This window comes from Hemicordylus capensis, chromosome 5 (assembly GCF_027244095.1).
Source record: "Hemicordylus capensis ecotype Gifberg chromosome 5, rHemCap1.1.pri, whole genome shotgun sequence".
Taxonomy (NCBI): domain Eukaryota; kingdom Metazoa; phylum Chordata; class Lepidosauria; order Squamata; family Cordylidae; genus Hemicordylus; species Hemicordylus capensis.
Window position 1 is genome coordinate 201,600,831 of NC_069661.1, and position 26,575 is coordinate 201,627,405.

Sequence of the window (26,575 nt, forward strand, 5' to 3'; positions counted from 1 at the left end):
ATAGGGGCAATTGTGGATGCAGAAACCATAAGAGCCTATCTCTCAGAGGAAAGGAGAGAGTTGATCATTCAAATGGTCTCCTCTTTTACATTCAACCCGAAACAGAGCACATGTCATGCAAAGGCTGTTAGGCCTGATGGCGTCTTGCATAGCCACTGTAACTCTCACAAGGCTCCCGATGCACCAGCTCCAAAGCTAGTTTCTGTTGGTATTCACCCTGAATTTAGACAGTCAGACCATATGGCTGACTCTCCCACCAGCTGTGATACAGTCCCTACAGTGGTGGAGCAGAACAGACTCTTCCTCTGTGGCCCTTCGTACATCCTACCCCATCAATAATGTTGACAACAGATGCCTCCCTGAAAGCATGGAGAGCACACTGCACAGGATTTCACGCTCAAGTGAAGTGGATACTGGAGCAACAATAACTGCACATAAACTTTCTGGAATTCCTGGCAGTGTCACATGCCCAGAAATAAGTTCTCCTAGACAACACAATAGTGATGGCCTATCTCAGTTGCCAAGGAGGGACAGTTTCTTGGTCTCTTTGCAATGCAGCACTACAGTTATGGGAGTGGAGCATAATACATCATGGTGTGTATCCAGTAGCCCTGCACATCAAATGAGTTGACAACACCTTGGCAGACTCCGTGAGCAGAAAACTCGACTACTCACGTCAACACAAGTGGGAGAGAAATCCAGGCATTCTCCATAACATCTTTCAGAGCTGGGGAACACCAATAATAAACCTATTCACAACACATCACAATAAAAAATGCAGCCTCTACTTTTCCAGATGGGCTTGAAGCAGAACTAAATGGGAGATGCCTTCTACATGCCATGGAAGAAAGATCTGTACTACCTGTTTCCTCCCTTTCTCCTTGCTCTCCAAGATCATGATCAAAATCTTACAAGAGGGAACAAGGTGCACTCTACTAACGCCATGGTGGCCCAGACACCTGTGGTTCCCCATCCTGCTATGTCTGTCCCAGGGACAACACCTTTGTTTTCCACACTGCCAAAATATCTTATCACAGAGATCAGGACACAACTTCTACCACAATTAGGTACTGAATCTAACTACCTGGAGGTTCAGCTTATAGACGACATCCTTCTAAATGAAAGAGTCAGCCAAAAGAAACTCTACATGCAAATGGAAGCGGTTCACACAGTATGCTGTTAACAAAAGGTTTTGATCCCAACACAGCTGCAATATATCAAATCCTCCTATACTTAACAGGTCTAAAAAATTTGGGACTGACTCTCCAATAGCTCCCTCAAGGTTCATATGGCTGTGCTCTCTGCAAAACACCCAGGGTGGGACGAACACACCATATTCTCACACCTTGACTCAAAAAGATTTGTGGGGAAGTCACTTGCCTAGGGAGCAAGAGGTTGATGGTTCAAATCCCCGCTGGTATGTTTCCCAGACTATGGGAAACACCTTTATCAGGCAGCAGCGATACAGGAAGATGCAGACAGGCATCTCATACTGCGCGGGAGATGGCAATGGTAAAACCTCTCCTGTATTCTACCAGAGAAAACCACATGACTCTGTGGTCACCAGGAGTCAACACCTACTCAATGGCATGACTTACCTTTAAGGGGATCAATGACCTGTTTACACCAGTCAGAGAGCCTATTGGACCTTGGAGTCTTTTGCTAGTCCTATCTACTTTTATGGGAGTTCTGTTCAAACCATTAGCCCCCCCCCCTTAAATATCTTTCTTTAAAGACGTTCTTGCTTCCCATTACATCTTAGTTGCATTCTTGGTTGCCATTACATTGATAGGGAGAGTCAGCGAACTGACAGCTCTAAGAGCAGGCTCCCCTTACAACAAATTCCTTCCAGACAAAGTTGTTCTCAGGATGGATCCATCATTCAGACCCAAAATAGTCTCTGAATTCCATTTAAACCAAGACATAGTCCTACCTTTTTTCATGACCGCCCCCCCCCCCCCCCCGTCTCTGGGAAATTCTATACACTCCTTGGTCATCAGATGGTCTCTATTACTTGGAGAGGACAAAGTCATTCAGGAGGTCAAATAAGCTGTTCATCTCCTATGGGGGGGGAGGAAACAGTCTATCTCCAGGTAGAGACTTTTGCCCTGGCTGGTTGAACTCCTCTTCATATGCTACAATAAACTCTGTCAAGCCTTCCTCCAAAGTTAAGGCACACTCAATTAGACATATGGCCACTTCAGCAGCCCACATATTGGGCATAAGCATGATGGGCCTTTGCAAAGCAGCGATGTGGTCCTCAGATCTTCCCTTTATGATGCATTATGCTATGGAAATCCGCCCAGCAGCAGAGGCCAAATTTGGTTAGGTGGTCCTTTTTTAAAAAGTGTTCAAATGCTTTCCGAAACATCCACTGCCTATAGGTGAGCTTGCTAATCACCCATTTTGTGAGGAAACATGGATCACCTCCAAGATAAACAGGTTGCTTACCTGTACCAGGTGATCTTCTTGGTTATCCATTTTCACTCAACATTCACCCATCGTAACCCACTGCTAGGATACTTCCACAGTAATAATGACTTTGTCCAGCTGCAATTCTTCACTCATCATAGCAGCCGATCAGGAACTGAGGAGAGGGCATTCTCCCACTGAAAATAACTGTTGTGGCACACATACAATTCAGTGGAGCCAAAGAGCACCTCGTGGAGCTATGGAATGGAAGATCTAGATCGTCCAGTTCAAAACGTGGTGATATCAGTCATACGTCATCTGTCTATGAAAAAACAGACACTGTTCACTTTGTCGGACTGCAAGAGACCAGAGTTCTCCAAGGGCAACCAGAGGGATGGCTTTTGTTTCTGAAAAAGTATTTTGAGTCTTCTGTCTGTGACTGACAATAGTGAATTGTCTTGAGGCTAAATCCAGCAACCCTCTATTCTTCTTTCTTTCTTTTTCTTTTTCTTTTTCTTTTTCTTTTTCTTTTTCTTTCCTTTTTCTTTTTTGGTAGTAGTAGAGCTGCCTTTCAGAGTTTTCCCCCCTTCCAAACAATGGGAAACAGTTTTTCTGTTTCCAGTAGAGTCTACTGATGATTGTGTTTTCTGGTACTCACTAAACATGTTGATTGGCCATCGGTTTCTTGAGCTAGCTGGGGGACCCTCAGGAGCTGGGGCCCAAGGTTCTTTCAGCCCATCAGCTCAATTATAGCTACACCCTGGATGAGATCCTGTTGCCAGCCAGCCATATTTCATGGAGGCACAGAGAGCACTCCTCTACCCATATGTCTCAATTGCACTGGGTCAAGGATTAAGATGTCACCAGAACTTCCCCAAGGTACTGGCTAGACACTTCAACTATGCTTTTGGCTTGACTTGGAGAAATTAGTTTGGCTCAGGGAGCAGTTCAGCTCCAGTATCCAGCTTATTGATTTATGCAAGGCCTGCTCAACTTAGGCACCCCTGCTGTTTTTGGACTACAACTCCCATAATCCCCAGCCACAATAGCCAGTAGCCAGGGATTATGGGAGTTGTAGGCCAACATCTTCAGGGGGGCTGAAGTTGAGCTGAATATGATTCTAAAAGTGCTTCAGTCCCTGAATAAGAATGAGATTCACTGAAGCTTATTTCAACACCTATTTTGTGGAACTCCAGCATGTGTTAAACAACTTATGCATAGCCAGCACCATTGGTCAGGTTACATTGTTCCAGTAGCCTTATGCAGGCATTACGGTTGTAATGTACAATGTGCCTGTTTTGAGAGAAAAACAAGAGCATGTGAGCTTGCCATGTCTCTGTGCTGATGCACTCTCTCCTCATCCACCCTGGAAGTTCCTGCATTCACATATAGCACACTACCATTTTTCCACACATGGCAGACATAATGCTTACATAGGACTAATCTGACTCTCTTATATGGTTTGTGGGTGGGTGGGTGTGTTCCTTTTACACTTAACGGTTAGTGCTTGGTTCACACAGACAGAATGCTATTATTACTGCATGGTTGTACAATAAATGAGTTTGGCTATCTTTGCAGATATCATATTGATTTCAATCATCCACTCATTAAAACCATTAATATAAAAATCTGAAATTGTAAAATAGTGAAATCAATCATTCTTAACGGAAGATGGCATGCAATTGATGTTCAAAGTTAGACGCAGCTGTTAAATAGTTAAAATAACCTATACAAGTCTCAAACTGATCTTCATCCCTGATCTGATCTGTCACATATTTTTATTTGCATACTACTGTATTACTCAGCCAACACAAACTGACACTTGAAGTGCAGCATAGTCAGCTTCATTAATGAATTTTATAATTTGTTGAATTATGTTGCTGCACTATTACTTCTATCTGTGTTTGATGTTCTCTCAGCTTTTAAGTTTTAAATATTTTACTTGCTCTTTTTAGCATCTTATTCTTAAAAATTCTCTGTGCACTTTTTCAGTATTTTCAATAGAAAAGCAACCTAGAAGTGTGTTAAATCTGATTTGTTGGTTGTTTACTCTGCTATACAATTAGATTTTAAATATTTCTAATTTGCCTTCTTGATTATTTATGTAAAACGTAACAAAAATGCTGCTCCTACCTAGTGGCTAACATATAACCAGTATACAATTAAGACAAGTTAAGATGATCCTGTTCAGCATTCACTATCACTGCAAACTAAGGCCAGATTCAAGTAGGACCTATTAGCATGACAAATAGTTCTACTCAAAGTATACTTTTTTTTTCTATAGTAACAGCTCAACTAACAGAACAGGAGAGCTTCTTGAGCATGACAAGGAGAGATTCTTCTGAACATGTAGGTTGGCCCTGAGTTTACACTGTCACAGCTTCAGGATCCTAGTAACAGAGCAAACTGGCTATATTAAATATTAGCAATGGTGTTATTTAATTTTTAAAAGCTGCTAAGTACTTCTAGATGTTCCTCAGTGCTAGAGTGTGTGTTGCTGTTACTTTGTGTATGTTGGCAAAAACAGCATCCCTGTGTCGTAAATCTGTTAGCTTGGCTAACCCAATAGGATTTACAACCCCCTTCAGCACTCCCCCTGTGAGTTAACAGAAAGTAGCAGCGAAGCTGCACCAAGGAAAACAAAAAGGTTCACAAAGTAAATAGTAAATGAATCAAGTCCTCCTGAATTGAACTAGGTACCCCCCTCTAACAATAACTGAGTAATAACTGAAAAGAAAACAACAGAGCAAGGAATGAAAAGGCACAAAGGATATCAGAGCAAAGAATTAACGGAACAAGAGCACAAAGCAGGAAAGAACAGAACAAGGGCAAACTGGAACTCAGAAAAGTTGAGAATTGAGAAACACGGTTCGCGGTCAGCAAAAGTTGCTAACAGCATCTGAGCAATTCAGACTGTTAAATATATATGGCTCAAGAGAACCAGCAGCCAATCAGGCTACCCTGAGTCAGCACTTCTGCTTCCTCTCTTGTGATCTCCTGCGCCTGAGTATCTCCCACTGAGCTTTCCTCTTGAGACATCTTCTCAAGACAGGTGAAATCCCAGCCTCCTTCTGATCAGGATTCATGTCTGACACCTGTTCCCATTCCTCAGCTCCAGAGTCTGGTCTCCCTGCCAAATCCTGTTGCTGTGCCTCTGAGCCCTCACTAGTAGGCGAATCCTCCCGTTCCTCCTCTGACTCTTCTGAGTCAGAAGTCTGAGCCATGACACCCTGTGGCAAGTTCCCTACCTCCTTAAGTGACAACATTTTATCTGCTATCACTAAGAACATAGGAAACTGCCATATACTGAGTCAGACCATTGGTCTATCTAGCTCAGTATTGTCTTCACAGACTGGCAGCGGCTTCTCCAAGATTGCAGGCAGGAATCTCTCTCAGCCCTATCTTGGAGAAGCCATGGAGGGAACTTGAAACCTTCTGCTCTTCCCAGAGCGCCTCCATCCCCTGAGGGGAATATCTTGCAGTGCTCACACATCAAGTCTCCCATTCATATGCAACCAGGGCAGACTCTGCTTAGCTATGGGGACAAGTCATGCTTGCTACCACAAGACCGCTATCCACTGAGTGGAGTGCTGCCACCAAACACTGAATTTCTCCGGCTGTCGCACACCTACAGTAGAATCAGGGCTACCCACTGTGTTCCCTCTAAGGCATGTGCACAAACATGTATTTTGATGCCCGCTCAGTTAATCCCACTCAGGTTGAATCAGGAAGGCCCCACTGTGAATGCATGTGTGCACACGCTGCCTTGATACTGCCGCCCAGAACAAAACTCATTCTGAATATAGAGGGCGGGGGGAATAGAGATAACATTGCACAGCATTTTGGCTGCATGGCAAGTGTAAAAACTCTTAAAATGTTATGGCTGAGGGATAGAGAATTTGCCAGAGAAGTTTTTTGTTGGCACCCCGTGGCAAGAGTAATCTCTGCTCTGGCTCTAAGAAGAACTCAAATATTCTCCGTGCTCGTATATTCGGAAGTTGTTCCAAAAAATATGTGATCCTGTCTGGTGGTCAGTACTTGCCCGGGATGGCCAATGGATGCCTAGGATGATTCCTGTACTTAAAATTAATGGTGTTTGTATTACTATTCATCTACTTCATGTAGTTACTCTATTCATTTTTCTTGTTGCTTGAATGGTATCTTGCCTACTTTCTTTTTCGCTTTTGCTACTGTCCTTTTCCTTTCCTCAAGTCAGTTTCCCATCATTTAAAAGAACCTTTCCTGTTTTATTACTACTGCTTAGCCTTTCCTCCCTCTTTTTTGTTTTTTCTCCCCCACCCCTCTTTCTCCGCTTCCACATTGTCCATCTTCTTTTACTTTCCCATTCTTGTCTTATCCAGGTGGTTTACAATCTGAATTATTGCAGAGAAAGAAAATGGATGGATGGATGGATGGAATATATATATGAAAGTAAATGAGAATAATTGCTTCACATTGCTGTTTACTGACACATAAGCGGATGTGTTTTGTCAATTTAGCCGTTAAGACCAGATCCCAAATTTTTAAAAGCCATTATCTGAGAGCTGGAAGATTAGTCATGCCATTTAGTAGCAATTAACATTTTAGCTGCAGTTAATAGATTCAGAAAGGTTCATAATGCTCCTGATGCAGTCTTTCAAATACCCTAACTGATTACTCAATGGATTGGTGTTATCCTTTCATTCAATCATAGAATTGATCACAGAAGTAACTTCCTTACAAAAAGTCTTAATCTTGTCACAGTTCCACCAAATGTGGATAAAATCTGTTTTAGATTGGAAATATTTCCAGCACCTAGCATTACCATTCTATTAACTTTTAAATTTTCCAGTCAATAAGTCATCCAGTGCCAACAGAATGAAATTTTATGGCAGTTTTATTTTATATTCTTATGAGGAGAGGAAGCAGGATCTAGTGCTATTAATCTAAAATGAATTAAAAGTAATATGTATACTTTCTTGTGCCTTCTTATTCCAAAGCTTTTAACAACTCCTTTAAAATATTGTGTAACTGGCAGGCTGTCACTTAGTGGGATGCTAACTATGAAAAGAATAAATGCATGGACTGGAGACAGTTAATAAAAGTAAACAGGATACCATATTGGTCAAGAGTAGTTTCTTTTGAGGGACATTACTATCCAGGAATGAAGTTGGGATGAAGTTATATGAAATTTATATTTTATATTTTTCTTTTCTAACAGTGTGCTGAGAAAACTATCCTGGGTCTGTCTGTCTTTGGTGCTGCTTATTCATGCCTTAAAAACATTGCACAGGAACTGGGATTGGGAATCAGAATATACACTGTTTATGTCAGCTTTAAAGGTAGAGTATAATGCTGATATCTGAATTTTTCAGGAATGTATGTTACTTTGGTAGAGAAGGTCTTACATAGGGACAAGAGAAATGCCAATTTCAATTTAAACCCAGATTGAATAGTTAAGAAGAGGGGATAATTGGTATGTAAACCCAGTTACATATCGGGTATTACTACAGTGGGAGAATGAAATTGTACCCTCCCATAGTTGTAGATTGCTCTCCTGCTAATGTACCACCTTTTGGGTTTTTAGCAGATTGATAAGAGATAACATCCTGGCTCAAATATTTCTGCGCAATCCCCTTGGATGATGATAACAACAAATATTTATATACCACTTTTCAAAAAAAGTTTCCAAAGCAGTTTACATAGAGAAATAATAAATAAAATTAAGATGGATCCCTGTTCCCAAAGGGCTCACAATCCAAAAAGAAACATAAGATAGACAGCACCAGCAACAGTCACTGGAGGTACTGTGCTGGGGCTGGATAGGGCAAGTTACTCTCCCCCTGCAAAATAAAGAGAATCGCCACGTTAAAAAGGTGCCTCTTTGCCCAGTTAGCAGGGATCTGCTAACTGAGTGGATTGCTATAATTTGTCAAAGAGTTCATCCTCTTATTTTTATGTTAGATTCTCCATATTTTCCCCAAAGCAATTAGCTGACTTCCAAAGTCCCTCAGGTGTTCCAGTGTATGCATGGTATTTCCAAGTACATCAGAAGGCTTTGTGCAGACAGGAACTCAGTGCTCATTTGGAGTGCCCAAATACAAGGGATTTGGGGAGGTGCTTTTATAAAACTGAAATATGGGCATCACTTGAATTTAAATAGCACAGTAGCTCTAGTTTGCTGTTGGATGTCTGACAGCTGTACCCCGATACAGTGTGTGTGAAAAGTACATTTCAAAGCACTATTTTGGCTTTCTATTTGAACTCCCATAGTGGAGAGACACAATTCAGAATGTGACACCATAGCATTCAGAATCATGGGAAGACTCAATACAGCATTCCTCTCTAAAGACACACACTGTGAGGATGGTGAGTGAGGGGACAGGGTTTGCAATCGCATTGGTCAGGAGCAAGGCACTGAGGCCACAGAATGGTACAGCCTTCACAGATATCTAATACCTAAATAGGACTCTAGGGTGTTTCATATACTTTATATTACATTTTCTATGATCAGGTAAATAAGAACAATGCCAAACTCTGGAATAATGTGGGCCATGCTTTAGAAAATGAAAAGAACTTTGAAAGGGCATTGAGATTCTTCATTCAAGCCACCCATGTACAGCCAGGTGAGTGGGAAGCCATTGTCTGGAACACACTTTTGCTTGTTGAAGTGGAAGAACATTCTTGGACTTGGTTTCACTTTTTTTTGCCTGAAGTGTGTAAAACAGCCCTTCTATGAGAGAAAAATATTCTGCATTTAGAATAGTGGGTTCATTCCAAAGGACCCATCAGTCATAAAATCTAACAGTACTCTAAAGAAAATAGATTAACTTTTTTGTTTTGTCATTCAAAAAGTCAGCCAAGTTTTCTGCCATTACATAACAAGAAACTCTAGTAAGAACTAATCTGCCTACTTTCCTTTCACTATAATCTTAATTGATCATTACTGTCTTCACAAGGTAGCCCACTTTTGCTTCAAACATTCATGCATCTGCCAACTTGAATTGGGGTGGATGACCTAATCACAAACTACACCCTTGAGGTATCACTACAACTCATGAAGAGAGTAGCACTTTTGGGGTGCTTTTTCCAGTTCATGATTCAAATCTAAAGAGTCCCAAGCATTTCCATGTGTGCACTGGGACTTGCCTTATTCTCCATTCCAACTGCTGCTCATCAGGCTGCCTTGAAAGCCAGTCTAGAAAGACCCCTTAAATTCTTGAGATGGGCTAACTCAGGGGTGGGTGACAGCTGGCTCAGGCCAGAGATTAAAGTAGTTTAGTGGGTTACATTACCCATGCTGGAACATCCTATTGTCAAAGATTTTGGGAAAAGCCTAGGTGCCTGTATGGACTTTGCTGCTAGAATTCTGTTGATGAAATGCTGCTACTATTCATTGTCTAGCTAGCGGTGTTTTATACAGATAATGCTTGTGAAAGTCCTAGTAGGAAGTAAAGGTTGACAATGAATTATCAAGGGTGACTGATTGCATTAAAGAATAACAATATGCAGTGCAGCAGAGGTTTTGGTGGAATGGCTTATGGTCAGTGTTATAAATTGGCTTGATAAATATGCAGTAGCAGTACTGGACATGGACATGGACTGTGTTACTGCCCAGGGTCAATTGCTGAAGCAGTGTTTATCGAAGACGAGCAGTGGAGTGTGACAAATCTAAAATGGACCATTTCAGAGTCTTATATTTTGCAATAATCTGATTTTCCATTTATCTTTCTCTTTTGTCAAATGAGATTATATCCGGTGCTGTGTTCATCTGACTTGTAAGAAGATAAACTTGCTCTTTAGTATTTCTTTGGCTGTTAAATCAACATTCTTCCTAAGGAAAAGATCTCTTTTAAAAAACAAAGTACAAGTTGGTTTGTTTTTCAATTTCAAGATGATATTGGTGCCCACATGAATGTAGGAAGAACTTACAAAAATTTAAACAAGACTAAAGAAGCTGAAGAATCCTATTTGGTTGCGAAGTCACTGATGCCACAGGTAAGTAGTAGCACAATACCTCATAATACCTTTATTTTATTCTATGAGAGCTTTTCAGTACACTTGGAATATATCTTAAAGCAGCAGGAAGGGAGGACTTTTTCCTCTTAAGTATTATTAGACTGAGATTATTACGGCATCTTGATTCAGAGATTTGATAGACCTTTCAGATATCTTTAAAAATGGCAGCTGTGTTACATAGAAATACATGAGCTTTATGGTCAAACTGAGTTACTTGTTTTTTATTCTGCAGGCCAGTTCACATGATTAAAACAATCTCTGGTAACCATTAAATCCTAGACTTGTGTGGCATGCGCATACTTTTTATTTCTAGTAATGTGTACCCAGAAATTTGATGACAGGTTGGCACCAAATGACCTGTCGTTTACCTGAGCTCAACAGCCAGAGTTCAGATCTTAGATTCACGATCCTGGGTAAAATTTCAGTTTGGCACGGTGTCAACCCATCGCTGAAAATTTCCAGGTTCACACAGCTGGAAATCAGGAGAGCACATGTTGCACACATCTGGGCTTTAACAGTTACTCGATATTGTACTGAACCAGGGCTGAATGTATTTACTCTGTATGAAGTAGCAAATAAGACATGAAGAACCTAGGAGTTGTAGGCTGCTCTGCCTTCCAACGTGTCTTTTTTTTAAAAATGGACCTCTAAAATTTAACCCCTGACAGGCCATACAGGAGAACCCCGCTATCCCCAGGGGTTCCATTCTGCGGGCATGCCACAGATAGTGAAACCATGAACAACGGGGCATTAGGGCAATGGGAATGGGGGTAGATTCCAAGGGCAGTAGGGTGAAAGGACAAAAAAGAATGGAAGTGGGGAAAATTGGGGGGACAGAAAGTGTCCTGACATGCTTTGTGTGTCCAGCTGTCCAGCAATGCCCCCCAAAAGTCCAAAATTGTATTTTTTTCTTTCCCCAAAAATGAGCCACAAAATAGTGCCTGTCCTCAAAATGGCTGGCAGAAATACCGCTGAGGTCATTTCAGCCCATCCCTGATCCACTGATATGCAAGTCTTAACCTCTTAATTACTGGAATTTTTTTTGCATATACCGAGGTCAGGTGGCAATTGCCCAACCACAGATATGCGAAACTGCAGATGCTGGATCCACGATTAACTAAGTTTGCCTGTATATTTTGCCACAGGCCTTGTATTGCATGCCACTGCAGTAGAATGCATATTTTTCAGTATAAACAAAAGTAGTGCTTGATTCCAAATGGCTTTATTTTAGAGAGAAATTTATATATCTCCTGAAAAACTGCTGAATTTTTTATCCAGATCTTCTTATGTTCTTCTGATTTTGTTAGTGACTTCTAGTTAATGTTGTGCAGGCCTCATAGAGTTTGTTCTGCTGTCAGATTATTCCAGGTAAAAAATATGCTGCACGAGTTGCTCCTAACCATCTGAATGTTTATATAAATCTTGCAAACTTGATTCGGGCAAATGAGTCTCGCCTTGAAGAAGCTGACCAATTATATCGCCAAGCAATCAGCATGAGGCCAGATTTCAAACAGGCGTACATAAGCAGGTATTTCTGATAAGGTCTTCAAATCTTTTATTTATTCATTTATTTATTTATTTTATTCAGTTTCTATACCACCCTTCCAAAAATGGCTCAGGGCGGTTTACACAGAGAAATGATAAATAAATAAAATGGATCCCTGTCCCCAAAGGGCTCACAATCTAAAAGAACACAAGATAGACACCAGCAGCAGTAACTGGAGGTACTGTGCTGGGGGTGAATAGGGCTCCCCCTGCTAAATAAAGAGAATCACCACGTATTCATAAAAGTAACTGATTTATTTATTTAAATTCGATTTCTATACTGCCCTTCCAAAAATGATGGATCCCTGTCCCCAAAGGGCTCACATTCTAAAATATAGATTGTGACTTATACAGATTATAATTTATACTTAAAAATTATAACTTATACAGTTATAAGAATAAGATAAGAATACAGTATAACTGTATAAGAATACATGGTATATTTAGAATGTATTCATAAAAGTAACTCTAAACTAAATAGTGTGGAAAGAAAGACATCTCAATTATGGAGCACGTCTACATTACATTACAAATTTTAACCAGTATAGTCCTCTACTATATGGCTCCCAGATATATGGGATCCTGGACATTGTGGTTTTGAGGAGATCTCTTGCAATGAATTATATGTTCAAAACTACAGTTCCCATAGTTCTTTGTGGGAGGCCATTGTTATGGGGCATCTGGATTTCCCCCACAGCAACGGATCTTAAGGAGGAGGAAGATTCTGGACACCTGGTTCTGGTTTAACACCTTTTACATAACTTTTATTAGATATTCAGGCATAACAGCAGCTTAGACAGTTTAGACAGAAAAATTAGCAAAAATACAATTCCAGTAACAAAAGAAGCAATCCACAACCAAAAAGACCTAAAAGGGTTCAACCAATCGACCAGGAAGTAGTGAAAGAAACCTCCCTTGGAATGTAACTCACCAAGAAAATGCTAACGCATAAGTAAATCAAACTAGGATAAGACCTATCAATACTTATCGTAAACATAGTACATAAAAACAATGTGAAAATTCAAAATTTGAATGCAATGGAATAAATATAACAAATAAATACAGCTAAAAGTAATTCAGATTGATCCTTTTAAAAACAATAGCTATATGTATTAAATATTAAACATTTCCCAAATCAATAGCCAAAGTATTCTTATCTTCGAGTCCAAATTCACCAGCAAAAAATTCAAGCAATGTCCTTCTGTAATATCAAGTGCCAGCAATCCAAATTCAGACCAATAATCATAGAGATACTCTTTCCAATGCCAGACGTGTTTCAACCTAATATAGGTCGTCTTCAGTGGCAAGCACTAAAAGTTCCTTAGGAGCCATTAGAAATATAGGAAAAAACAATGGTTTTTTTCATAATTCAATGTTTGCCTTCATTTCAGCAAAATCTCTACTAGGTTATATACAAAACACACAATCAATAGCACCCAAACAAACATTCCAGGGGAGAGTTCTTTCAGAATTTCCTTCAAGTAACAATAGACCAGCAGACGCATTCACTCCCAATCATACTTACTTAACTAACTAGGGCTTGGCCAAACCCCACAGTTGGCTACAAAGGGATGGCAAGCCATGTACAGGCGCCACAGTAGGTTGATGGAGACTTCTCTGACTCTGCTTTTGGGGTACAGCTCTTTTATAGCTGGGTTGCAAGGAAGGCATCTTTCTGGCACTGGTTCACTGGATCACCCCAATGGTGGGCGTTTGGTGAAAAGTCAATCAAAAAGTCTCACATGGTCAGGTCCGACTTCGGTTCCCTGCCTGTCTCCAGAACACGTCAGCATCTTCAGTATCTCCATGAGACAGATCTCTTTCCCTTCTTAGGAAGCTCACCCATTGGATCCTGCCCCAGCCTGCTGTTATGATCTCAACTATCTAAAGCACTCCTTCTTCGCACACATTCAGCTGCGTCTAAAAGAGGCAGCTGTGGCCTTACAGTGTTGGTTACAGCAGGTCTAGACCCAATATATACTGATCTTTAGCAATCTGCACTAATTACTGTTCTCTATCAATCATCATTACTGATAATATTGTTCTCCATCAATCAGCCTTGGAGCCTAGCTTGGTCATTCCAATGTTGTTACTGAGGCTTGAGCAGCCAGTTTTAACAGAAGAAAGTATTTAAGCCTTGGTCACAGCATAGCAAAATCATCTTGTGTTTCCAGCCTTAAAGCTTTAGCATTAGGCCACCCATCTTGCCCTCTTAGGCCATGAGCTAAAGTTTCTCAGGCCCCTAGCCCACAAAACCATAACAATGTAGTTAGCTTGAAACTGGATTCAAAACGATTTATATTTGTAGTGTAAACATGTTGTGAACATCCTGTACTGGTTTTTCTCATCTTCTCTTAGAATCTGTTCTGAACAACTGCTCAAGTGTTTCCATATTTCTTCATCATGCTCCTTGTTCCATAGAAACTGACTGTTGAAGTTTCCTTCATAAAAGCGGGGCGTGGGGGTCATTAACAACTTTACAAATGCCACTTACTTTGTTGCACGGGGGAAGGGAGTGGGTACAAGGGCATAACCACCATGTGAGGTATATTTCCAGCCCAAGTACTAGTTACCCTGATGTGGGAGATAAATGCTATTTTAAAAAACACAAGTACGGGTGGAACACAACCTGCCTTTGCTACCCCCTGGAGCTGTGGTTTTGTTTGTTCATGGGCCATTGTGGGAAACAGGATGATAGACTAGATAGGCCATGGACCTGATCCAGCAAGACTCTTAAGTACTGGTGCTATCCAGCAGTTTCTGCTAACTTCCTTCTCCCATCCAAAATACATCTATACTAGCTGACCCGAGTGCCGCCGCACTCCCCTTGAATTTAGATGCATTTTGGAAACTTTTGGAAGTCCTGTTCAGAACACACACAGTAGTACAGTTCCTGTTCCAAGGTTTACTTTTTAAATGAATGCCTAAACAGTCCTTCACATACAACTGCACTCATGAGTTGGTCTTGAGGTAGCAAGCTGACCCGAGTGCCGCAGCCACGGCTGGGCCGAGTGCGGCGGCCGCTGCCGCCCTGCGGGGGCAGAGTGCAGCCGCTGCCAGCCACCGCCTCGCCTCCGTGGCCGGGCCCGCCTGGCGCCATGGCCGCCGCCGCTGTTCTCCTGGGTGCGCCAGCCAATCAGGCGCCCCGCAGCCCAGCCAATCAGCTGGGCTGCCGGGACGCATTTTTCCCTGGCACACCCAGGAGAATTAAATATATAGATGATGAAAAGGGCAGTTTTGACAGTAGGCCCTGACCACTAGGAAACATTGCCTGCTCCAGGACATAACACTGATGCCTTTCAGGCTACTGATGTTACCATTCCTCATTCTATAGTTCTCACTGCTGTTCCTCTCCCTACTTTCTTTGCAACAGAGAGAGAGAAAATTAAGGTTCTGAGTATCTGAACCATATGTTTAACTGTTTTGACTTTTATATGTGTTTTAATTGTTGTTAGCCGCCCAGAGGCATACGTTTGGGCAGGGTATAATTTTAATTAATAAATAAATATCTCTCAGAGACAGCTGGGACTCTAGCCTAGATGGGCAATCACCTGCATATTATGACATGTCAGAACAGAAAGCCTCATTCTCAAGCCAACCCTGCTGTGCAAGGTCAGACAAGGGCAGGAAATTTGACTTTAGTACTAGGCAGGCTTGGCCAGTAGTGTTAATACTGCTGTATGCCCTTTGCTTTCCAGTATCCCTGCGATCCCACTAGCCCACCACAGGGCAGGAATGTCACTTCTGTATACTGTTGGCACCACATATATGTTTAATAGAAGACAGGCAAATGGAAGCAAAATTTAACTTTGATTTCTTGACAGGGGTGAATTGCTTCTAAAAATGAACAAGCCACTTCAAGCTAAGGAAGCTTACCTTAGAGCCCTCGAACTGGATAGGACTAATGCAGACCTATGGTACAACTTGGCAATTGTTTACATTGAACTGAAAGATCCAACAGAAGCTCTGAAGAACTTCAACATGGCACTGGAACTTAATCCAAATCATAAATTAGCACTGTTCAATTCTGCGCTGCTAATGCAAGAATCTGGTATGTCTGTCCTTTTCCGACTTACATACCCAGGACATATTTTATAACACAAAGACACATGCAGTCCAAAAGCCTCTCCTTATATTATGTCTTGTTTTAGGGGTTGGAGTACATAAGTTCAAAATGCACATAGGGTGTTTATTTATTTATTTATTTATTTATTATTTGTTTTACATATTTTTATACTGCCCAAAACTTATGTCTCTGAAATATGCTGGTGTTGGTTCTGAAATATGCATATCTTTACAATAGCCACTAAATCTCTTTAAAATACAGGTGAGTAGGAAAATAGTTATACTTGCATATAATACGCAAGTGGTCCTAAGTAAAAATTGTCCTAAATTCAGTTTAAAATGCTTACTTCACGACGTTTACCTAATCACTGTATTTGGATTCTTCCCTTGTCTAATTGTGTTGCTAAAAATATTGTGTGCTTTTTATATTTGTAAATAGTTTTATACATCACACAAATGATCTTAAATTTTTACATATTTATGTAGGGTTAACTTAGATTCCTTTTATACTCATGCTACCTTTTTGGTAGCATTTGACTAGTTTTCTACTTCATTTGCTAGTAGTTTTAGACATACACAATAAGCCCAATTTTGTAAATAGCTGAAAAATCAGATTAATATGTTGTAGTGAGGATACACTATATACTGGATTAGAATTACTCAATATATTGTTTGGTGAACCAATGCAAACAGCTAACATATGCCTTATTCTTCATTTAAACCTGATATTATTTCTATACTCGCTATCCTTTTGTTCTGCCCTGCATCACATATGGAAATAATATATTTTATTAAACTTGAAATTATGTGAACATCATCAAAGGTAAGGCTACATATGGACTAAAAATCTCAACCAGATATTGCAGGGTCCCCAAGGAATACTAGGAATGGCAGTTCTGTGAAGAATCTGGTGATCTCGCAAAACTACAGTTCTGAGTAACTATAGAAACTTTGTCAGTTCAACAGATTTCAAGCTGATTTAATTTCATGGTCCGTATGTTCCTTGAACTGACCATTCAGCAGGATATGATGCCTGTAAAGCCTGTCACGCCATTAGTGAATTAAGCCCTTTGATACTAATTTGATTTCATGTTAAATACGTGTCCTGGTAAGTTTTTAGAATATACTGATACATTATGACATAATCTATGGTTGGCAGAGAATCTGGTATTAAATATGCTTTTCATTGCTTTAGGTGATGCTCGACTTAGGCCTGAAGCTAAGAAAAGGCTTCTAAATTACGTTAAAGAAGAACCTCAGGATGCAAATGGCTATTTTAACTTGGGCATGTTGGCAATGGATGACAAAAAAGATGCTGAATCAGAGACCTGGATGAAAAAAGCCATAAAGCTCCAGCCTGGCTTCCGAAGTGCTTTGTTCAATTTGGCTCTGCTTTATTCGCAGACTGCAAAGGAGCTGAAGGCTTTGCCTGTCCTAGAGGAGCTACTGAGGTACTATCCAGATCATACCAAAGGTTTGATTCTGAAGGGAGATATTTTGATGAACCAAAAGAAAGATATACGGGGTGCTAAAGAGTGTTTTGAGAAGATCTTGAAAATGGACCCAAACAACGTACAAGGAAAACACAACCTCTGTGTAGTTTATTTTGAAGAACGAGACTTATTAAAAGCAGAAAGATGTCTCGTGGAGACTTTGGCCTTGGCCCCGCATGAGGAGTACATTCAGCGTCACTTAAGCATAGTCCGGAGTAAAATTGCATCACTTGGTATGGGGGAACCATCTGTGATTCCTACTCAGAAGACTGCAGCTGTAGAGGGGGGGAAAGCTCAGCTGGAAAACTTGAAAGATGTAAAACATGAACAGAAACTCACTCAGACAAAAAACAGTAATGGCAACAAAGGTCAGACAAAGCCCAAGAAAAACGTGGAGAAAAATAACACAGACAAAGAGACAAAAAAGAAATCTACAAAAGATATAAAAGACATTGAGAAAAAAAGGGTTGCTGCCCTGAAAAGACTAGAGGAGATTGAGCGTATATTAAATGGTGAATAATTTATCAGGTCATCTCTTCCAATGCAGGAGGTTGATGTTTCTTCCAAGGGATATGTGTTAAGTCAAAATGACCACTAGATGTTTGCTGAATTTGGAAAGAACATTGAAAGCATATCTTTTTTTCTTTTTTAGAAAAAGAAAAAAGCAGGCAAAGGCTGTTGCTTCTACACAAAGAAATGAGTTAAGAAAATCATGGATTGTAATCAAATATCCTTGGGTTAGGGATTGAGCATAACTGACAAACAGGGCCTTTCCAGCAACAAAAGCTGTAATTCTGAAAACCAAAGCTGCAGTTCTAAAGTTGCATACTAAGCAGCAAATCCTGCTGAACTCCAGTAGTGTTTGCTTCAGAATAAACATGTTTAGGACCTGGTCATAAACTACAGCTAACCAGATGTCGTCTTGGCATTTTCAAATGACTGTAAAATGCTAGAAGGCAGATGTAGAGGATGCCTTGGATATGATGGTGTTTAGGCTGACTTCGAGGGAAAGGTGCTGGTGCAAGTGTTTTTTGGAATGCAGCATTTCAGTTTGGACAGTATTCATTTCCGTTTACATGTCAAATGCTTTATTTTTTAAGTTACATAGTTATGCATCACATCCCATTTTTTCTCTCCACCCTGCCATGCCCTTGGCATTATTAGTGTTCAAGAGGACATACTGGAACTAGCAAATGCCACTCATATTATGTATGTACGTGCATGCATTTGGTAGTGCCCGCCCCCAGACATACATATATTGCACTCAACAGTGTATTGGTTCCCTAATTGGGGGGTGGGGGAAGAGAACCCCCAAACTATGCTATTGAAGTTCCCTGGCCTATTAAGAGATTGTTTTAAAGATCTTGTTATGTTTTGGAACCAAATTTGTGTGCTTGTTTCTCAGTCTTCTGTTACCTTGCTGTAAGGAATCTCTGGATATTTTCTTCTTCCCCTGTGTGTGGGGGTATTTTTGGTGTGGGGATTTTTTTCTGTGCTTTTTAGTTAAGTATTATGAAGCACCTCATGTTTATGTTTCTCACTTCTGAATGGACTCCCTAGTGTAACAGTTAATAGTAGATACTACCTATGGGTTTTTTTGTTTTTGTAGTGATTAAAGTGTGCTATTTGGGGGGATTTCCACATAAACATGATACAAATGTTTGTCTGCTGTTCAAGGCAGTTCTATTGTAATCAAGAGTGCCATCCTTGGGAGTAAGCTCTATTGAGTAAACCTCACTTACTTATGAGTAAGCTCAAGATTGGACTGCAAGTTGCTTCAGTGCTTAAAAATAATCTGAGAACTGCTTCATATAATTCCTATGCAGAAGCAGCTTCTTAGAAGGAAAGAGCATGAGTGTGTGTAGATAATCACATAGCAAAAAGCCATGCAATTTCACACAGATGTAATCGACACACCATTTGTACACCATTCCCTATCTGAAAGGAAGATGTGTAGTTTAATATTATACTAAATATTACACTTTTTATCACAGAGTTGTGGATTTTTAATTATTTATTCTAAGTACTAGATTTCCAAATTGTTTTCACTAACATCTTTGCCAGAATGAGTTGAGTTAACTCCTTACATGAAACATGAATTGGTAACATCAGCATTTTTATTTCTGTGGCTATGCATAAATTTTCTCTTAAATATATTGTTCAGTTGCCTAAAAATTTGTTTTTGTTTCCTTTTACTGTTGGCTTTCTGAGACTTAAACTCTGGGAACTGAAAATAAGTTTACACTGACAGGCATGTTTAATCTTGTGTGTGTTCTTTCTTAACTTTTACATAAAATAATTTAGTATGAATTGTGCTTAGAATGAGCTCCAACACAATCAGGATTTCTTGCACTCAGAAAATCCCAATGGCCCATAATAAGACCAGATAATTGAAGTGTTTGCACAAGCGAAACAGGACTTTCAACTTTGCCCTATCAAAAACTGCTTTTGAAGTTCTCTCAAGTTTGATAAGGAACTTGTGATGTGTTTTGGAGAACCTGCTATGGGAGAAATACCAAGGTCAGAGGCCCATGGAGTGCACAAAGCTTGCCTTGTTGTATTCTGGAGTGTAGCCATAAAAATATTTCTTAATCCCTGGTTAGGAATCCCAGAATTGTGAAGTACAAGAACACTGCCTTTTTTTCTTCTTCTTTATACATCTTTGTAGGTTGGATTTGTTTGTTTTTTAAAGTTCCATCCAGAGTGTGATAGTGGATACAAATTCAATATGGGAAGCATCTCTATGTAAACGGCTTTGTTTAAAAGTGTTATATAAAGATTCGCCATAACCTCAGCTTTCTTTTTTCTTAAGTGTTCTGTTTCTAGTTGCTAAGCAGACAACCTTGCAAGTGCTTGGACACATCTCAAACAATAGAGGATTTCCCATTGTCAGAATGGGGCCTTAATGTCCTCTGTAACTTCTTAAGAACATCCCTGCTGGATCAGGCCCAAGGCCCATCTAGTCCAGCATCCTGTTTCGCACAGTGGCCCACCAGATGCCATTGGGAGCCTACAGTCAGGAGTTGAGGGCATGCCCTCTCACCTGCCATTACTCCCCTGCAACTGGTACTCAGAGGCACCCTGCCCTTGAGGCAGGAGGTGGCCTACAGCCCTCCGACTAGTAGCCATTGATAGACCTCTGCTCCATGAAGTCATCCAAACCCCTCTTAAAGCCATCCAGGTTGTTGGCTGTCACCACATCCTGTGGCAGAGAGTTCCACAAGTGGATCACGCATTGTGTGAAAAAGTACTTCCGTTTGTTGGTCCTAGACCTTCTGGCAATCAATTTCATGGAGTGACCCCTGGTTCTAGTGTTTTGTGAGAGGGAAAAGAATCTCTCTCTCCACTTTCTCCACACCATGCATGATTTTATAGACCTCTATCATGTCTCCCCGCAGTCGTCTTTTTTCTAAACTAAAAAGCCCCAGGTGTTGTAGTCTTGCCTCATAGGAAAGGTGCTCTAGTCCCCCGATCATCTTGGTTGCCCTTTTCTGTACCTTCTCCAGTTCAACAATGTCCTTTTTAAGATGTGGTGACCAGAACTGTACGCAGTACTCCAAGTGTGGTCGCACCATAGTTTTGTATAAGGGCATTATAATGTTAGCCGTTTTATTTTCAATCCCCTTCCTAATGATCCCTAGCATGGAATTTGCCTTTTTCACAGCTGCCGCACATTGAGTCGACACTTTCAACGAGCTGTCATCCACAACCCCAAGATCCCTCTCCTGGTCCGTTACCGACAGCTCGGATCCCATCAGCATATACTTGAAGTTGGGGTTTTTCGTCCCAATGTGCATCACTTTACACTTGCTAACATTGAACTGCATTTGCCATTTTGTTGCCCACTCCCCCAGGTTGGAGAGATCCTTTTGGAGCTGCTCACAATCCATTTGAGATTTCACTACCCAGAAGAGTTTGGTATCATCTGCAAATTTGGCCACGTCGCTGCTTACCCCTGCTTCTAGATCATTTATGAATACATTAAAAAGCACCGGTCCCAGTACAGATCCCTGGGGGATCCCACTTCTTACTTCCCTCCATTGTGAAAACTCTCCATTTATACCTACCCTCTGTTTCCTATCTTTCAACCAGTTAGCAATCCACACATGTACTTCTGTTTTCTTGTGACTAGCACAAGTGGCACATTATAGAAATATCTTAACTTACAGAGCACAAACTTGCCTTCACACAGAGCTGGACTACAAAAATGTCCTAAAGTTCTCTTAAGTCTACCCAGTCAAACATACCTTTCCAGCGATCTGTAGACAACATTTGGGCCACTTCATGTTTCATACCAGAAATGCTTGAGTTTCTTAACAGTATTGATCTGAACCAGGAAATCATTCAGGAATGATAAACCAAGTCTTGGCCTTATCTATAACTAACAGTGTATCAAAATGTAAATTTCTGAATATTTTTATATGAGGTGTATGTTTTCTAGAAAAATCATGTTTAGCCTACTTGCCAAAGGGAAGGAGGCTTATTTGACTTATATACCGCCCTTCCTAAAGTGGCTCAGGGTGGTTTACATTAACACAAACACACACGAGTTAAAATCAAAAACCATTTAAAAGCAAATTGAAATTAAACCTATATATCATTAAGTCAGGCTGAAAAGATGGGTCTTTAAGGCTCTCCTGAAGGCCTCCAAGGAAGATCAATCCTCTCATGTCTACAGGGACGATGTTCCATAACCTAGTGGTGACCACTGAGAAGGTCCAATCCCAGGTCACCATCAGATGAACCAGTGGCACCCAAAGAATATTTCAATGAGCAGTGGGGATCTTATAGAGAAAGGTGCACTCTCAGGTAGCCTGGACCTAAGCCATTCGGAGCTTTAAAGGTAATAACCAGCACTTTGTACTCTGCCCGGAAGCATATCGACAGCCAGTGTAACTGTTTAAGAACAGGCATAATGTGGTCTCTTGGGTACCACAGAGACCAAACTGGCTGCCACATTTTGAACTAACAGAAGTTTCTGAACTTCATACAAAAGCAGCCTTACATAGAGTGCATTGCATTAGTCCAGCCCGGAGGTTACCAGCTGGTGTACCACTGTTTTCAGGTCATTCTTCCTCAGTGGGTCATTCTTCCTCCCACCCACTCAGACAGGGCCAATATTCAATCCTTTGCCTGTTTTCTACAGGCAAAAGTATCTCGGGTTCTCACACCAATAGATCACAGGGCCTACTTGCATGTCCTGGTTCATCCACAGGACAGAAGGTATCTCCACTTCATGTATAATGAGGTTCACTTGTAATTCCTGGTGCTTCCCTTTTGGTCTGCCCTGCAAGTGTTGACCAAGCTTCTTGTGGCACTGGTAGTGCACTTGAGGATCAGAGGGATTCACCTCCATCTGTATTTGGATGACATCTTGATCAGGTCGCCCTCTATATCTAAGAGCCTCAGGGATGTACAGGACACTCTTCTCTGCCTCCAGAATTATGGCTTCATAGTCAATACACAGAAAAGCTCGTTGGTGCTCCAGACCAGCATGTTACACCTTCGGGCTATGATAAACACTCTAACAGGGACAGTTTCACTACCCTCCCCTCAGAGACAGAAAATAGTCCAGTCTTGCTGGGCTCTCCAGCAATGCCTGAGGGCAAGCTTCCTCAAACTGAATCAGTTGCAAGATTCCATGATACCCACAACTGGGTTCCCAGGGCTTGGTTTCACTCTTGCCAATTGCAATGGGAAATTGCATTTGGAAACTGTCTCTCCAGGGTGGTGATTGCCTCACTTGTGTGATGGATATCCCTGCTCAATTCAGATCTAAGTGACCACAAACACCAGCTTGACGGGACGAGGAGCTCACTGTCTGCATCTCATAGCACGGAATGTGGTCAGAGAAAGAAAAATAATGAAGCATCAATTGGCTGGAGTCATGCGTTTCAGTAATAAAGCACAGGAACGTCCTAATCAGAACAGACAATGCAACAGCCAAGGTGCATGTTAACGGCCAGGGCTACATGAGGTCCATGGTGCTCATGAAGGGGACAGCTCTCCTGACATGGGCAGAGACTAATTTAATCTCCCTGCCAGCATATGCATAAAGGGAAAAATAAACACCATATCAGACTGGTTGAGTAGAACTCTGGTCAGCCATGCAGAGTAATTACTCCGCCTTCATGCATTCATCCTGGTTAGCCTTATGGTTCAGACAGCCAGTCATGGATCTTTTTGCCTCCCCAACAAATGCTGGCACGTGTGCACTCTCTGGTCCCTTCCTCTTTATGCTGACTGGGGCTACAAGCAGGTACACAGCAGCCCCAAACCAGTGGTATTGGCAACAGCACTGGTGGGGAAAACGTGGGTGGTGGTGTAAGGGCACCCTCCCTGCTCCTTAAAGGAGGGCACCTGCCACCAAACCAGTCTGAACTCCAGACCTCCAAACTGCTTCTACACACACTCAATATAGGTGGGTGTTCTGACAGGGATCTGGTATGGGATATAGTGTTCTTATGAACCACAGCCACTCCACCTCCCCACCTGCGTCCTCTCCCCTGTTCACAACAGAGTATCCCATAGGGAGAAGCTGGGACCAAACTAGACCACTAGCCCCTCCCAACCAGGATTCTGTAATGCATGTCAGATCAGCTCCCTCATCCACAATCAAATCATGGACAATTTGTTATTTGTTTTGAACCAACCTGGCATTGAAAAGGAGCAAGGTGAGGCTCTGTGGGTAGTTGGCACTGTCCCCCAAAGTCAAAAGAGCTGACAGAGCAGCTGGAGACAGCTATTAAGTTTCTGTTTTCTCTTCCCCTGTAATTGCCTGCTGACCTGCCAATGCTCTTTTTTCTTCTGTTCCCCACCACCACCAAAATAGCTGCCCCCTGCTGAGGAGCCACATTCCCCGCTTGTCCATCCCCGAATAAGCTAAGACACATTCCTCAGCCAGACTAACAAAGAGGCAGTCCCAAGACCAAGCACAAACGTTTCAAAGAAGTGCCACTACCCCAAGCCCTCAGTCCCACCACTGAAGCCCAACCACCCAAGGCTGGTACCCTCTGGTGGCCGCCTGCAGGCAGGCTGCTGGCTGCGACTTTGGCCGCCACTGCCTTAAGAAACCCAAGAAGGGAAGGTGGGATGGGCAGCAGCCAACCAGCCTTTCTGGCAAAGGTTCAGCAGCTGGAACAGTTGAAAATAAGCAGCAGAAACAACAAGGCAAGGCTAGGAGAAGTAGCATAGTAATCAAAATCTGTGCAGAAGGTTTCCTTACAGGTAAACAGCAGCTAGAGGGGAGGAAATCTCCGCCAGAACTTACCCTGCCTCGTTGGCTCTGCCTGACCGCCACTTCAATAGAATTGGTTTTTGGGCAGGGGTTGCCTTTATGTTTGTATTTTATGTATTTATTCAAGATTAACACATTACAACAATTAAAATTTAAAATGTTAAAACTATTAAAAACACAACTAAAACAATATCTAATTACAAGCCTGGGAGAACAAATGCATCTTGACTGCTTTTTTAAAAGTTGCAAGAGATGGGGAGGCTATTCTTTCAGCAGAAAGCATGTTCCAAAGCCTTGGGGCAGCAATGGAGAAGGCCCATCCCTGAGTAGCCACCAGACGAGCTGGTGGCAACTGCAGACGAATCTCTTTGGATGATCTCAATGTGCAGGACCCAAGCTGTTTAGGGCTTTATAGGTTATAACCAAAACCTTGTATTTTACTCAGAAACTTATCAGGAACCAGTGCAGATCTTTTAAGATAGGAATGAGATGATTTCTCTGAGATTACCCAGAGAACAACCTGGCTGCCACATTCTGGACCAACTGCAGTTTCCGGACTACATAAAAAGGCAGCCCCACATAGAGCGCATTGCAGTAATCAGGTCTGGAGGTGACCAGCAAATGTACTACTGTTCTGAGGTCATTTATCTCAAGAAATGGATGCAGCTGGCATATCAGCCGAAACTGATAAAAGGCAGCTCTGGCCACTGCCTCAACCTGGGACACCAGGGAGAGGTTTGTGTCCAGAAGCACTCACAGACTGTTATCTTCTGTAACATAGAAGATAGGTTACATAGAGATGATAGTGTAACCCCATCCAGAACTGGCAGATCAAAATCATCTCCCGAGTTTCAATCCCGCACAATAAGTATCTCCATCTTATCTGGATTCAGCCTCAGCTTGTTACTTGTCAGGCATTTAGGGAGGTTATGCCCTCGCCTGATGATGCTGACAAGGAGAGAAGGATTTGGGTGTCATCAGCATACTGATAACACCTTGCACCAAATCTCCTGATGATCTCTCCCAGCAGTTTCATATAGATGTTAAACAACATCGGAGACAATATGAAGCCCTCAGGGACACCATACTGCTGTTGAGTTTTTGAAGAACAGTCGCCGAGGGACTCGGAATCTGCCCGTGAGGTTGGAGTGGAACCACCGCAAGCAGTGCCTCCCACCCACCTCAGATGCTCCAGAAGGATACTACGGTTGATAGTATCAAAGGCCATCAAGAGATCCAAAAAGCCCAATAGAGTCACACTTCCTCTGTCAATTCCCAATTGGAGATCATCCATCAGGCCAACCAAGGCAATCTCCACCCCATAGCCCACTTGAAAGCAATTCTGAAATGGGTCTAGATAATCAGTTTCATCCAAGACTGCCTGGAGTTGGGAGGCCAACACTCTTTCAATTACCTTGCCCAACCACGGAAGATTGGAGAAAGGCCTATAGTTGCTCAACTCTGAGGAATCCAAGACAGGCTTCTTTAGAAGGGGTCTAATAACTGTCTCCTTAAGGCAAGAAGGCATCCTGCCCACCCTCCAAGAAGCATTTATGATCTCTACGAGGCCTTCAACAACACCCTCCCTGCTAGATAGTATTAGCCATGTTGGGCAAGGGTCAAGAGAACAGGTGGTAGGCTGCATCACTCCAAACAGCTTGTCCACATCCTCACAAGTCACAAACTGAAACTGATCCAGCCTGACCACATAAGAGGAGTTACTGGATAGGGATGTGCACGGAACTGGGCCAGTTCGTAACCTTTTACTCCCCTTGGAGGTGTTCCCGGAGGTGGCGGGGGGGGGGCGGTCCGCAGAGATTCCCCC

The 26,575-nt window shown here is 41.8% G+C and overlaps 1 protein-coding gene across 9 annotated transcripts in view; it reads left to right on the forward strand.

Moving 5' to 3' along the window:
- TMTC3 (transmembrane O-mannosyltransferase targeting cadherins 3) overlaps positions 1-20,307 on the forward strand; it is a 67,708-nt gene extending 47,401 nt beyond the window's left edge. For all 9 annotated transcript variants that reach the window (XM_053256367.1, XM_053256361.1, XM_053256360.1 and 6 more), the window contains 6 exons: positions 7,613-7,733; positions 8,906-9,017; positions 10,286-10,389; positions 11,769-11,938; positions 15,780-16,006; positions 17,216-20,307. In XM_053256367.1, coding sequence (XP_053112342.1) covers positions 7,613-7,733; positions 8,906-9,017; positions 10,286-10,389; positions 11,769-11,938; positions 15,780-16,006; positions 17,216-18,033 — 1,552 coding nt within the window. In that variant the 3' untranslated portion in view covers positions 18,034-20,307. The remainder of the gene's footprint in view (positions 1-7,612; positions 7,734-8,905; positions 9,018-10,285; positions 10,390-11,768; positions 11,939-15,779; positions 16,007-17,215) is intronic.
- The last annotated feature ends 6,268 nt before the right edge of the window (positions 20,308-26,575 follow it).